Source organism: Arctopsyche grandis, chromosome 8 (assembly GCF_051622035.1).
Source record: "Arctopsyche grandis isolate Sample6627 chromosome 8, ASM5162203v2, whole genome shotgun sequence".
Taxonomy (NCBI): Eukaryota; Metazoa; Arthropoda; class Insecta; order Trichoptera; family Hydropsychidae; genus Arctopsyche; species Arctopsyche grandis.
In genome coordinates this window covers 27,964,100-27,980,279 of record NC_135362.1, presented here as the reverse complement: position 1 = coordinate 27,980,279, position 16,180 = coordinate 27,964,100, and the positions used below count along the sequence as shown (strand labels likewise).

General features: G+C 34.3%; 1 protein-coding gene across 1 annotated transcript in view; it reads left to right on the top strand.

Annotated features, from left to right (window-relative positions):
* LOC143915705 (spondin-1-like) overlaps nucleotides 1-16,180 on the top strand; it is a 209,890-nt gene that overhangs the window by 144,431 nt on the left and 49,279 nt on the right. The window contains exon 4 of the mRNA XM_077436459.1: nucleotides 15,087-15,298. Coding sequence (XP_077292585.1) covers nucleotides 15,087-15,298 — 212 coding nt within the window. The remainder of the gene's footprint in view (nucleotides 1-15,086; nucleotides 15,299-16,180) is intronic.

Sequence of the window (16,180 nt, the reverse complement as noted above, 5' to 3'; positions counted from 1 at the left end):
CATTGCATGGCATGCCGGGTTCAGCTAGTATTTTATAAAAATTGCTTTATAGTTTCTCATTATCTCTTATAAAAAAATTTAGTTCACTCATGGTGTTAATTTAAACAATATTTATTTATTTTTTATTTAATTTACACCAAGAAGGCCTAACAGGTAAACCAAATGCGCCTTCCTGGCCAAAGACAATTATATAAACATATATGTACACCATCCATATATACACAAATACTTACACGTATACACAAATACACATACATTCATAAATATAAAAATACACATATACATACATACACACCTACAAATATATATATTCACATATACATACATACACATATACATATACATAAACACATACACATACATTACATACATCCATAAACATACAAACATTATACATGCATATACACATAAACACATAAATAAAGATAAATTACTCATATATATAAAAATAAAAAATAGCATACATATATAAATAAAGATAAAACCAACATACATACACATTATGCTAAATAATAAAATTACAAAATGAAAACAACATGTGTAAATATGTATGTAGCTAGAAGTCATTTAAAATATGCTGCCTGACAGAACTGTATGATGAAGTAAAAACATCGAGGTTTCCAGAAAGCAGGTTAAATAGTCGAATGGCTCTTGAAAGGGGTGAGTCATCAAGCACATTAGTTCTGGCCTGAATAGGCAGGAATAGAGTTCTGGAGCGAGATTCTCTCAGTTTCTCAGGTACTCTAAGTTTAAGATTACACAGAACTTCAGGAAGATGACATTCACCCCTTAGAATTTTTAGAAAAAGATATATTTAAGAATTAAATATATTAATCTAGCACACACACATACATACATACATATAATATCGTCATTTTATAAAAACGCATTTATTGTTCATTCTTTCTTTCTTTTTTGTCCACTGGAGGCTATTTTGTACAAAATTCATAAAATATTTTTTCTTACGATTTAACAATTATTGTTCTGTTCTATTATTGTTTACTTTTATTACCCTTTTAAGGCATCTTCCATATAATTCAGCGAGACGGACATAAAAATGCTTGTCAAAAAGCATAAAAGCCACACTCAAAATCAAGTACCTACATTCCCGTTAGAGAAAGACGAGCTTTTTTACGATATACCAATCAAGATTTTACGGATGTCGTTCGTTCTCACCGTTCGGGAAACTCTGCTCGAAATGATGAGTCTTTTGTCCCGCCATGCTATGTATGTAGCGTCGATTCCCATCTGTTCGCCTCACCATTTCCCGGACCGATTTTGACTGTGGAAATTTGCAATTTATCCAATTTCACAACCAAATGACTGCAATCGCTTTGATGCAACTCTGCAAATTGGCGCATTTGTGGCGGCGAATTCGCATAGTCGTTTGAATTATCCCCTACCCCGCGGTGGCGCATTTCGCCAAAACTGAAAGTCAACACTTTCGTTAATTAAACTTACTGGATGAAAGTTTCTACAACTTCTATGTATGTATGTGTGGGTGTGTATGCATATTTCTCCCTCGTTTTCTGTATAAATTTGCGTGAAGAAGATAGTCGTAGTGGTAGAGTTTCTCATGGCGTAAACTTTTCGTGTGCAACTGCATTAATTAAACCGCTTGAAGCGAACGGAATATAATTACTATGTTTTATTTTCATTAAAATCTTAGTGTTTCTATAAATATTCAAAGAAAATTTCGATACTGAATTTCATGAAACAATTTCGTAAACTAATGCGATCGTGAGTCTGCCCTTGTTTTGATCATTATTCGGGTCGCACGGCTTGATATATTCATCACGTCTTTTATTGGCATATATGTAAATCGAATTTTTATTATATTTTGATGAATTTAATAATACGCATTGCATTTTATACCTCCTTTTTCTTTCTTGTTTGCTCAATGTTGAGCATTATGGTCATTGATGACGTCTGAAATATTGTTGATGGCAGCGTTAAGGGACAATTTGGTCAGTTCTTTGACCATTTCTTACGTTTCGGAGTCTACCAGCTTCTTCAGACTCATCACATTCCTGGCAATATGGCTAAAGTAAAAAATAACCCTTTTCTTACATGTTGTGGAGAATCTCTCAGATACTGCAGTTCATGGGATACAGAGCAACCGTCTCAAACATCACATTGAAATGCATTTAGCATGTCCCTTTCTCTATTTTTCAGCATCTACATATATATTGATTCCATACAATATAATGGGGAACACCAGAGATCGCGCCAGATGGATTTTCATTCTTCTCATAATACAGTGGTTCTTCCATAACTGTATCACACTGACTAAAGCCGTTTTCGCCATTTCTACTCACCTGCGGTTTTCTGATTGGCATCCTCCTTACCTTGAGATCAAGACACCTAGTTGGACAAAGTTGTTGACTTCCTCATAGCATTAGACTTTATGAGAGACTCAAATATGTCAACGAATAGGGTTTATCTCTAGACCCAGGTGTCTACTCTCTATGTCTTTTCTACGTAGTAGTTCAGCCATTTCATCCTCGTCGTCTCGTCTGCGAATCTTATGTTAGAAATCTTTCTGCCAACTATTGTTATTCCTCCTTCCCATCCGTTGGATTCATTTCTCGTTATGTTTTCGCCGTATATATTAAAAAATATCAGAATAGAGTTTGCATCCTTTTTGGATTTGAAATTATTCCGAAAGAAACTCGTCTATTCTTACTGTTGCCGCTTCATGTATATATTATAGTCGAAGTATGCTTTCATATGTAATATATAGCGTTTTAGTTCATTCATATTCAAATACAGTGCAACTAATAAATTATATCTCTATCTACAAGCACAAACACACTTGTAACAATGTGCACATGGTGTGATATAACAGTTGAGTTCTGACAGTTCTGATGTTTTACCGAATGCTTTAGAATTCAATAATAGATTTTACGAATAAAGGTAACGATTACTGTATTGCGATAGCTGTTAACTGATAGCTAAGAATGTGTTCAAAACAAAATTGTGACTTTCTCACTCCATTTACCAGTCAAGTGATGTTTTAACGAAAACCTCCTCATCCTACTTAGAATGTAATTCGCCGGATACCACGGAATTTAATTCGCAATATGAATCAACTTACATGGGTTAGACGGAAAATATTCCAACTAGTCAAACCATATTACAACTGAAAATACATTCAACTATAACGGCAGTTGGTACAAGGTTTAGGTGGAATATATTCCAACTGGAAGATACGCTTCAACTGTAACATATGTATACCTACATATAAATTATGTATATGTAAATTATGAATGAGTGCTATTATTCCTTTTGGGTCACTCATCTATTCTAAAACCTGTGTCAAATAAAAGGCATTTTGACTGTGTCAAATAAGAGGCATTTTTATTTGACACAGTCAAAAGCTTTCGTGTAATCTTTGAAGCAAAGATTACGGGAACCTTTAGTTCTCGACGTTTCTCCATTATTTGTCATATATGTATGTATTTAAAATTTGTCCTCGTGTACATCAGCTTTAGTAAATTTAACTTGCTCTTCTGGAATTAGCCAGTCAAGGTCTTCAGTCATGCCTTCAGTATATAGAGCAATACTTTACTTGGATGAGAAATGAGCGTGACTGTTCTGTAATTTCCAGATTTTTACATCATATATATAAATACGGTAATCTGTGTGTGTGTGTGTGTGTGTGTGTCCTAACTCTCGCCGAACATAATGAACGAATCGATAAAAATCGATTAATTCATTTTTCGACGAGACGACTTTGTCGCGACTCGAACCGATCACCCCAAATAGCCTGAATATGGATCTAAATTGAGCTAATGGTCTCAATCTGGTGATCATGCGAAAATTCGAACTCGAGATTTTGACTGATTCGAGCTCAGAATCGATTACTAATCACGTTTTCATGATCTAGAAAAAAGTTTGTGTGTCAGTGAACATATTTTGGGGATTTTTTGAACACTGTTAGTCCTATTAAACTGAAACTTAGTATTGGTTACTGAAATTCTTATGGACACGACGTAAGTTTTTTCCCCTTTTTTTAAGTTTTTGAATTCAATTATCTCCCAAACCGCTAACTGAATCAAACTGAAATTTTTTTACATATGATAGTAATTATAAATTTTATAACTTTATATTTTTTAAATATTTTTATCTGAACCGGAAGTAGTACTTTTACTCTAGAGAATCAAGGTTTTATATGTTTTTCTCAGAAACCTTTTAGTTTATTGAACTGAAATTTCATATCTATCAGTTTAAGCTTAATACCAAGTTATGTATAAAATTTGGTAAGCATCCGTCAGCCGGAAGTGGCAGTTTACTCTTGTTCGATTTTTCTTCCACTATTTTTTTCAACCAAAATTCAAGTGTAATTCTTGTTTTGATGATAACTTCTTAAGAATTGGGATTAATATAAATTACGTGTATAAAATTTTGAATCGTCATCATCTGTCTATGTACGTTTTAGCATGCATATTTTTCTTATTGCAAAAATTAAAACTCATTTACTACAACAAAAGACCATTTTCATATGTAAAGTGAACACAACAAAGTTGTTTCAGGATGATTTAAATCGCTCGAGATGTTGCGATGAACAATTTTTAAGATAACTTTCATACTCGTTTGTAGATTTTCTTAATTTGCATTAAATTGCATACTGTCGTCCATCCAAACTTTAAACTACATAGTCCTAACGACTGAAAGATCGCACTTAGCGCGTTAAGACATTCAGCGAGGAGCGAAGCCACAATTTGCGGCTAGACCGCTCATTAGCGGCGAAGCCACCGAAGCCTCGCTTTATTAATATTACGAAGATTCTGCGAAAGGCGAACTTATTTTTCAACAAACACACACACACACACACCGTAAACTTTGCGACATCACAATGGAAAGCGATTCTGACGTCGACTTGACCGCACATCAAAAGACCGGAAAGCCCGAACCGAATCGTTGAAATGTGGAATTTCCACGTTCTTCAGATATATGTACCATATAGATATAATGGATAGATGGGGTATATAATAATAATTTCGAACAAATCGCTTCCGAGCGCGCACGTCGAATTTATGAAGTACGACTGCGATGGAGGATGAGCGGGATGGGGAAAATCTCTCCGACGATCCATTCACAAAAGGGAGATTTTCCAAAGGCGGTTGGGGAAGATGTTTCATTCATCCGGGAAACTTTATTTGATTGCTCTTTGTCTGGAAAATGGGGGGGGGGGTTATGAAGAGTGTATAGGTGGTAAAGCGGTGGGAAATATCTTCAGGAAGAGTCTGAAAAACCTCATTTGGTGAGGCTTTGTCGAGTGAGTGAAGCGTCATTTTTCTTCATCATCACAATAACTAATGGGCACAAACATATGTGATCAAAGCCGGCTTGAAAATGTAATGATTAATTTCCGATACATTTTTTTTTGTTATTACACACTCGATTTTATCTTTAGTGGAATTATTACTATACTCGTTTAATCTAATATATAATTTGGAAAGAGACTTTGTATATATGTATGTATGTATCCTTCGTTCGTAGAAATCCGTGACGTCATTGAACAAATAATTTGATTTTTTCCGATTCAAAGGATTCGAAGTTCCCGAGGGCGAAGCCTTAGGGGGCGCAGACGTCGGGGGCGAAGTCCTAAGGAGCGCAGACGCCGAGGGTGGAACCCTAGGGGGCGCAGACGCTGAGGATTCGAAGTTCCTGGGGGCGTAGGCGCCGAGGGCGAAGCCCTAGGGGGTTTAGGTGCTGAGGGCGAAGCCCTAGGGGGCACAGACTTCGGGGGCGAAGTCCTAGGGAGCGCAGACGCCGAGGGTGGAACCCTAGGGGGCGCAGACGCCGAGGGCGGAGCCCAAGGAGGCGTAGACGCCGAAGGTGTACATATAATTTTTTATGAGACTTACTATATTTTTTTTTTGTTCGTGACAGTCAATTTAATAAAAAAAACAAATGAGTATTCAAATAAATTTAATAAAATTTTTACTATTAGATAAGTCATGTTTAAGTGGTTTATATTACAAATACCGAGCGAAGCCGGGTAATACAGCTAGTATATAATAATATGATTTTATTCATTTTACACGTATAAATTTCTACATATGAAATTCGTAACTTCATGATTGCTTTTGTATAGTATTAAAGCACTTCCATAAAGTTTGATGATATTAAATAACAGTCTGTTTTGTTTGGCTAAATTTATTTCAATCGTTTTGGCTTCGAATTATCCAATTATCAGTATTTTAGATTCAAAAGAAAGTAGTCAATATATCTTTATTGAGAATCCATTTGGTAAATTACAACTCGCTTACCTACCAATTTATTGACATTATCTACCGTCCCCTTTCTTACCTTCAGATTGTAAAGTAAAATAAATGAAGATGTACCTATTCCCTTATATATATACATATATACATATTCTTAAAGAAATTTTAGCAAAAAAACGTAAATGAGACATGTTTTTAGATCGCGTACGTAATTATAATATAATGAAAGCCATAATTTAATTAATAAATCAATTTAAATATTGCTATATTAACCTGTTAAATCTAGTATGTTGTATATTAATATTATTTTGTTATGTTTACATATATAAGTCGTTATATTTGAAAGGGCAAACTGATTATTGCGCACATTGCGATCGCGCAATGTGCGCAACGACATTCGTTACCACGAAAATCGCGAATACGGAATATCTGGCACTCGAGCTTTCATTAGTATGATAGTTCGCATGTGTGACTCTCGGTGGATGAAATTTTCGGGTGCCAGATGTTCCATGATCGAGATTTTAGTGACGTGTGCGAGATCTGCCGAATAATCACCGAAACATTTGAAAGATAATCGAATTGGGAAAACTTATTCAGTAAAATTTTAAAATTCAACCACTTTATAATATTTTTTTAAATTTATATCTACCATAGTACCATTACGGATTTCGCCAAGAAGCAACACATATGGCATATAAATTTATACCAACGAACCGTTATATTTGAAAGTGGCGGAAGTCCAATTTTCAGTTCCAAAAACACTATTTCTGTTTGACTTAAAACTCAAACTGTAATCACCTCTTTTTATTCGATATGTCCAAAATCTCGAGAAAGCAGAATAAAAGTGTTAGAAGCCACCAGTATTTTTAGATATTGTTAAATTTAAAACATTATATTTAATGTTTTGGGGAATATTTCTCGAAATAAAAAGTGGATTTTCGCCACTTTCAAATATAACGGCCTATTTGTATAATTAACTTATTTGTGTAGCATTGCATGTAATTAACAATATTAAACATTTTCCCAAACCTTACCACTCCGTCGCCGAGCGCCCACCAGTGAGCACTTAGGCTGGGTTCGAAACCACCACGCGCCCGTCCGTGGGCAAATAGTCTTTAACGAAGCTAAATTAATTTCGGTCTCTTTACAATGACATTTATGGATAGTTTTTAAAACTATCCATAAATAGTTATTATTAGGTTTCGGAAAATAATTGATACACGAATTAAAATAATGTTATATGTTATATACAAATATAATGTAAGGAAATTTATAGCACACGCGTACGTAATCAGACAGGCGTGCGCGTAACGTATTAATCGTAATGAAAAGTGTGTATATGTCACTTGTCGCTCGGCCTGACGTCACATGACACTCCACCCCCCCCCCCCCCCCCACACTGATTGGCTGTGTGTCCGTTTTAATATACATATATTATCGCGTCCGCTTTAATATACATATATTATATTGTGTCAAAGTCAATTTCATTTAACCTTTTAGTATATAAGATCCATTTTAATAATAATTTTGCTAAATTATTTAAAAAAAAAATATCGATTTTTATTTTAATCCCATATTATTACTAAGCGAAAAACAACTCAACCGAGATTAACTTCCCGTCATAAGAAATTTTCATCAAACCGTCACATCTCGTTCAATTAAATTGCTTCCCAGACATTGAAGCCATTGAAAAGTTCTGCAACATCTGAAATATCAATAAATGAACCCTAAAAATAGTCGTAAATAAAAATAGATAAATAAATACCGACTTATACAGTACCAATCATTACATACATACACACACAGGAAGCAGTAGTGAGACGCGTTCACAGGAGCATTAATCTTGCTTGCAGGATTAACAATGTGGGCCATAATAATAGCGCAGCTTACCCCAAAAATATCGCGAAAAACATCCATCATGCTCCAAAATACTCCCCGGTGACGTCTAGCTTCTGCCTTATCTCCATCCATAATTCTTTTGACACCGGGGATCCCTGGGTCTTTTTCTGCTCATCATGCTGCCGTACCCGCAGACACTCACACCCACTTTTCACTCCCCCTGTGCCTCACCTGTCTGATGCAGTGGCTGCTAAGCCCCTGAAAGTCTTCTCACCCAACTCCCATTTCCCCTTGTGAGAGCTTTCGTTATTGATTATGGGCTTTGGTGAGCGCAACGTCTATAGGAGTCACATGTCTGATCGGGTCTCCTTAGCCTTCGTTTACGACAGAACACTATTCTACGACTAGAATAATGGCCAACTACACCAATTGTCTGGATGCTACTCTCTCTGCTATTACCCGAGAGAATGACTGAAAACATGGTTCCCGGAAAGATGCACTAAATTGCACAGAATAGTAGCGCAGTTTCGAGAAGTCATCATTTTTAAAGGCGCTCAAAATAAACCAATGCAATAGAATTCCACAAAAAAAGTTTCAATGTCTCGAGAGTGCAACTATCTCGAGTGCATTTTTACGGTCACCGAAAACATTCGTACTGTATATTATATACTTTTATACAAAACAAGTTTACTGATATTTTCGGATAGGTATAATGAAATCGAGCACTTTTCTATTCAACCCTTTGAATGCTGACCAACGCCGACAAAAACAAAATTAATCGAACGAAATTCAATGTCGATACTGTGTGTCTGAAATGGTTAGAAACGATTCGATTTGATTCTTGAAAATGCCATTATTGGACATTCCATTAAGTGCAAAATCTGCGAGGTTAATAGTTGTAATTAGCTATAGAAATCATTTTACCATATATTAATCGTCGAATAATATCAAATAAGTGCAAGAAATGTAAAAAATTTAGGTTCAACATTTATGAATTGGATCGAGTTTTCAGATTGAAGTTTAATAATATTTTAAGATCGTTTGTCTTTAACAATCGCCTTACTGTGCTAAAAAATGCACTAGTCACTGTGCTGGACGCCCAGAGTCCAATTAAAAATGTATGTTTTAAGTTAATATAATGCAAAATCTGCGAGGTTAATTATTATAATTAGCTATACAAATCATTTTATCGTGTGTTTAACTTTGAATAATATAAAATAAGGGCAATAAATTAAAAAAAAAATTTTCAGCTTAATACGTCCAGGGGTGTGGACAGGATCCAGGCGACAACATTTTAGATCTTTCTAGGAGATAAAAATCCCACTTCCGGTTCATTAAATTTTGTGATTTTTTTTATTTTCATCACATTGATAGAAGTATAATATTTGATTTTTTTCGTGAAGATCACACGTGTATAAGGGGTCGAAAAAAATAGTGGAAGAAAAATCGAACAAGAGTAAACTGCCACTTCCGGTTGAGGGATGCTTACTAAATTCTATACATAGCTTGGTATTATACTTAAACTTCTAGATATGAAATTTAAGTTCAATAAACCAAAAGGTTTCTGAGAAAAACATAAAAAACCTCGATTCTCTAGAGTAAAAGTACTACTTCCGGTTCAGATAAAAATATTTAAAAATATGAGGTTATAAAAATTATTATTTCTATTACATGTAAAAAAAATTTAATCCGATTAAGTTAGCGGTTTGGGAGATAATCGAATTCAAAAACTTAAAAAAAAGAGGACACCTTTAAGGCGAGGTACCATTTCCGGTCAACTTAAAAATTTGAAAAAAATTTACGTCGTGTCGATAAGAATACTAAGTTTCGGTTCGATAGGACTAACGGTGTTCAAAAAATCCCCAAAATACACGGACACACAGACACACACACACACACACATTTTTTCTAGATCATGAAAATGTGTTCAGTAATCGATTCTGAGTTCGAATCGGTCAAAATCTCGAGTTCGAATTTTCGCATGATCACAAAACTTCATCTATTGTTACTACGTACATAGATAAAGTAAAAATACTGGCTGAAGTAGAGAGGTCATTCCAAGGCAGATATCATTCTCTCACTGACCGTTAAACGTGGCGCGTACTGAATTCCCCGAAAATAATTATTTCTGTTCATATTGATCAATATTTATATTTCAAATTGACATAATTCGAAACATTGAGGTTTTGATGAGGAACACATAAAATATGAAGACTACATTCAATATATTTGGAGAAATAAAATAAAATATAAGTCCTGGTAACTCGCTGTCCATCACAGTGCGGCGAGTGTTAACACTCAAATGTGAAAACGATGAGAAATTAACAAATGTATAAAATGTATAAATTCAATTCAATTTTTCAGATAGTTTATTTCCACCAGATTCAAGTTTTAGTACACTTCTGAAACTATGAGAAACTCACATGAGAAGTTTCACATCGAAGCTCTCTGATTAAGTGCATTCGTTTACCGGTTGAGGGACTGCGGGCTTAAATTAGAAAATTAATATTATGCATGCCTATGATATGTGGATAAATAAAAAATATAGTTTGGCTCAAAATTTTCAGCTCTTTTATTACAATAATTACAAGTCCATTCATCTTTTGTACCAAAATCGTTACATTATATTATATCTTCCCATTATACATTTTTATTCGGTGGAAAATGATTGAAGTCGAATAAACGTCGTCATATTGTATGGTTTGATCTCAATGACAAAGAATTTGAATTTAATCAAAGGCGAAATATTTAAACCACACATTTTTAAGAACAAGATTTTCTCATAACTTTCGACTTACAAAAGATTTTTAAATACAGCTCGAGAGCCATTGTTCATCTCCGTCTGTTATAAAGCGTAGAAAAATCCTACGAACAAACATCACAAACATACATACATACATACATATATATGTACGTACATTCAACGTAGGATTTATGGCCATTGTCTGCAGGACATTTTATTTATTTGCTCAGTGAATTTGTCGATAAATGCCGGACATACCTATCTTTGTCGCTGATGCTGCGAAATTGGCTCAAATTCCCTCTTTATATAATTCTTATATTATGTATGTATGGGAATAGTATATCTATAATATATCACGCTTTCGCAACATTTGTCATAAATCCTATTATATTTATGTAAACGTATAAACACGTTTAAAGGAGGGACTTAGGGAAAGTTTTCAGCGAGATTATAAACCTCGTCGGAAGTGTAATGTAACGAGAATTACAGTCGACATGTTCGTACGAGGCTTAAAAGCTTATTTCTCCACTTTTAACTCTTACATGTTTTGATGCTTACATATTATATTATATGTACATATGTATGCTGGAGCATTAAGAGCTTTCATATGTTTTGAAAGATCGATGCAGTTGTCGAAGCTATTTTTTATTTCGGCTGAAAGTTCAGATATCGTAGTACGTATCAAATATTTGTTATAATTCAAAACGTAATCGTTTCAAATGTATTTATATATTTTTACATAGAACTATGGACATTGTTAGCTTTAAAATTTTTTATAGAAAAGTTACTCTAGAACAGATTTTCATCTCCGCAAGTTTTACTTTCAAATACAACAACAAGTCCATTTCAGTCTTGGTATATTTTTTAATTAAATACATTTTGAAGCACTATGAAGTGTTCACTTAAGGTTTGGACATTTCCATTACACTTTATAACGGATAACTTAAAGTAATATACATCAGTGTATGCACGTATAGTAAATAGCTAATTGAAACAAAGTTTTCTTTGTAGTGTGGATCAGGTTCTATTATGCGAAAGGAAAGCTTGTTGATTCATGTTACACTCAAAATCGCCTGATTTTTAATCTCGGCATTTTGCACAAAAAGCTTTGAGCAATTTTAGCTATTCCGAGACATCGTTTGAGGCCTCTTTTAAGACCTCTCTTAAGTCGAGTTCTCTATTATGACACGCTAAAGCTCTACCACACAGCATTGTATACACTCCACCGGGTAGAAGGTACATTAGGGAAAAATTGAAGTTGTACGCAAGAAACGTTGCTTCGATGTACAAATTTTAATTAAAAACAGACGCAATTCCAAATAATAAAGCATTGCATTAGTCGTTCTTTCCCTGGCTTGAATCGCTTTTGCAATTTTATTTACTTTTTTATGCGAAACGAGGAAATTAATAGTGTCACGTTTTTGCGCCGCACTGCGTTCCCTTGTACACGAAACGCGGTCATTATTCGCATATTGATAATATCACGAAGTAAATTAAGGGCGAATGGGGGATATTAAAGGGCCTTTACTTAGCTTGGCAACGTCCGGTCTGCGGCTTAAGGAAATTGCCTATAAATTTGTTTTAATTTACGCCGCAGGCGAAAATCGACCTGTTTTCGCACATACGCGTCTGTTTATCGTCGCGCCATTATTTGAGCGATAAAACATTTAACTTTAATAAGGTCGATTCTAAACAGAATCTGTTTGTATTTGGAGTGGGTGGATTCGCGTTGTATTTATATTGCAGGTGTGTACTGGAAAAGGTGCGCAGTGTTGTTCTTTGCTTTGCGCTAAAATACCGTGCATATTTTACATGCGCCGAATTTCCCCGAGGAAAAAATAAATTCCGTTTTAGAATGAGGACTGTGCGTTTTGCGAGAAGTTTTCCCGACCGGAAGTGTGCGGCTCTTGTTTCGTTTGCCGCAGACATGACGTTTCTTATGTGTGTTTAATTTCCCCACAGGCTGAATGTTCGCCGGGAAATAAGCTTCTGAAATATTTTTCCCTTATGATAAATAAAGTTGAAAAGAGCTGACCAAATCCGATGAAATCTTTTGAATATTAAAGTTAACCTTTTTTAAAATGAGGATCAAAGAAATTTTTTTTTCATACATAAAAATACAGTGAAGAAAATCTCGGCAAACATTCCATAGCCTTATTCTTATACTTACTATAAAACGAGTCTTATTTCTTTCAAGCACTTTTAGAGACGTTTTATAATATACTATGGATGTATGTACATATATATATGATTGAGTATTTGAAAATAAATTAATGTAAATAATGCTATAATATATTGTTTTTCACTTTTTCTTCTTCAAATTTATATATAATATATTTTATATATGTATATATGTATAATATAGACTAGTAGTTAGCATATAATGCTTTGAACAACGTGGTCACGGGTTCAAATCCCACTGGTTTCTGTTGGCCATACCTTGGATGTGTGACACCAGGTCGATCGTTTACTATCACAGTTTGCCAATTAATCTGACTTTCTTTAAAACGGTTCCAATTGGCCAAATTGGCAAACTTGCCCAATTTCACGCAAATCTCAAGTTTTCAGCAATTTCAAATTTCTTTCAATTGTATAAAATGCTGCAAATTTACAAATTTGACCATAAAATGTCTCTTTGGATGTTAATTGATATGTATTTACTTTGTATAATACTAATAATACTTGTATCAAATGTACAGTGTTTCTGGTCAGGGAAGTGCATTTGGGTTATCTATTAAGCTTTCCTGCTATAAATTATAAATTAAAAATAAAAATGTATGAATTTTAAGCATTCAGTTGCTTGGTTACCTAGAAACTGACAAGTCGAAGTTTTGATCGTCCTTTATTCGTACAAAATTTTACAATTTTCGAATCGTGTAAAAGTGTATGTGTTTCGCAAAATTTAATATACAACCAGTGTGCTTAATTGGAGATAAAAAAATCGGAAGAATTCAATTGTCATGTGTTTAAATTTGCCTTCGAAAATGGTCAAGAAAATTCACTTGGAAAATGGATTAAGTATTGTCATTTGTTTTTTCGTATAGAAATTAATTTGAAACATTTTAAATAATTTAATAGTATCGTATTAAAACTATCTTATCGTGAAAGATATATTCAATAAAATCTTTTGTGTTTCGCAATTGCTATTTCGCATCAATAATCTCAACATTTTGATAAGAAGGGCTGCAGAGTGCAGTTTGGCTGTCATCGATGGAATGATGGATGGATGCAAAACTGGCTGATGACAATGATGATGTAATATCGATGATAGTCGACCTTCCTGGTTGAATTGAGTGAAGCAGTAGCCATATTGAGGTGCACTGTTATCAAGTCTTTAGTTTTGTTGGATGAATTAGGAAGGGGAACGTTTACATATGGATATGTCAGAACGGGGTTGTTACAGTATTTTCAACTCATATTTTGTGTATAATCATCATGTGTAATGATGGTATTTGGTACTTACATATATACAAAAGTTTGACCATAAGTCTAGCCTTAGGCAAACTATACTGGCACCTATGATCGGGATTGACATATAATGGATAAATAAATAAATATGTAGAAACTATTGTTATATGTGAACAGATTATAGTTTTATCTAGCCTGTGGGGATTTATAAAACCAATGGCATGTGTACGACTTCTGAAATAGCCATCTTTGATATATCCCAATGGAAAAGTGTAATATTTATTCTAATGAATTTATTTTTGATAGTGAAAGGAAACTATTTTACGTATTTATATGTAGTATTAACTTTCACTGTTCAAGTCTTGTTATATTTAATGCAAAATTTAGACAATATCATAAATAATATGATGCCTTTTAATCTCAAAAATAACTGAATTTACCAAAAAATACATGATTTTTAGTTTCATAAGACTTAAATAAAAATAGATCACTCATATAGCAATACATTAAATATATTATATACACAATTTTTTTTGGCATGCTTTAAAAACAGCTACTGTTATAATTTGTAATTAATACCTACATATCGGGTAATCCACAATTTGGTCGGAATTTTTACCTTAAACAACACACATAGATATATTTTAAGATCAAATATCTAAAATCTGTATTAAATCTGGATGTTCTATTAATAGCAAATATAAGTGGAACATAATATCATACAGTTTCATAAACATCCATCCATTTAAACGTATATGTATGTATGTTCTTGGATGAGAAAATCACTATTTATTTTAGTCCACGTCAAATCGTACGTTCACAGTATATGTAATAATTAATTTGTTATTTTATTTATTTTTCAGTATCACTATACGGCCAACGAGTCATGCTCGACAAGTTCATCGGCTTCATGATTGTCGCCGAATCGGAGGGCAAAGAGTCATCAGACGTCATCCCACCGCACAAAAGGAAAGCTGGAAACTTTCAAATAGTGGGCGACTCGCTGACCCAATACAGCGACAAGTGCCAAAACGCCGTAACTCAAACCAGCCACATGGCCAAAAACCTGGTCGAGGTCAGTATCCAATTGCAAAATTCAAATCATCAAACTGACCAACTGAATTGAAGTCCAATCCGATCGGCGTATTAACCGAATTACTCGCGTATGTTCATCACGCTTGTTTGTCCCCTGTAACCGAATTATCTTCGAGGGTGCCATAACCCCTTGGGTATATGTATACGTGTGTATGTATATGTATACATATTTACGTATGCGAGTCCACAGGAGGGTCGTCAAAGTATCTATGCAAATTTGCCGTGCAATCAAAAGCTCGCGAGCTCGAAACAAACATGCTGGGCCCTCGAAGCCTCGGTGACACCGAATGCCCCTCTAAATAAAACCCTTATTTGTATATATATATGTATATGTATGTATGGTATACAAAGCCTCTACTAATTGCATTAAATCTCCACTGCGTATGTGCGGTAGTATGTACAGGGTGTAGGTATATAAAAAAAATGTAAAGTATGGGTTCATTTTTGTCGATTGGTTTCAATTCAACCTATAGACTAATTGGTTCAATTAAAGCATTGAAAAATGCGATGCAAATAATGAAGCGCATCAATTGGAATGCAAGTTGGGGATTTTTTTGAAATTGTATTTATATTTCCGAAGCATTTTTTCGCATTGATGATTGGCAATGTGCATTAGAAACCGTTGCGGATTTCAATGGGATTTTTTTCGAATCTAGACATTTTGAAGTGTATAAGAATTGTTTGCATTAATCAAACCTTATTAGTTATTAATCAGCAACATAGCTCAGTGGTTCGTGTATAATGCTTTCAACTGAAGAGTCATGGACTCTTTCTGTGTTGCTGACCAGACCTTGGATATATGTATGTATTTATGTACATATGTATGTGATTCCAGGTCGATCTTTTTTGCCTACCAGATTTT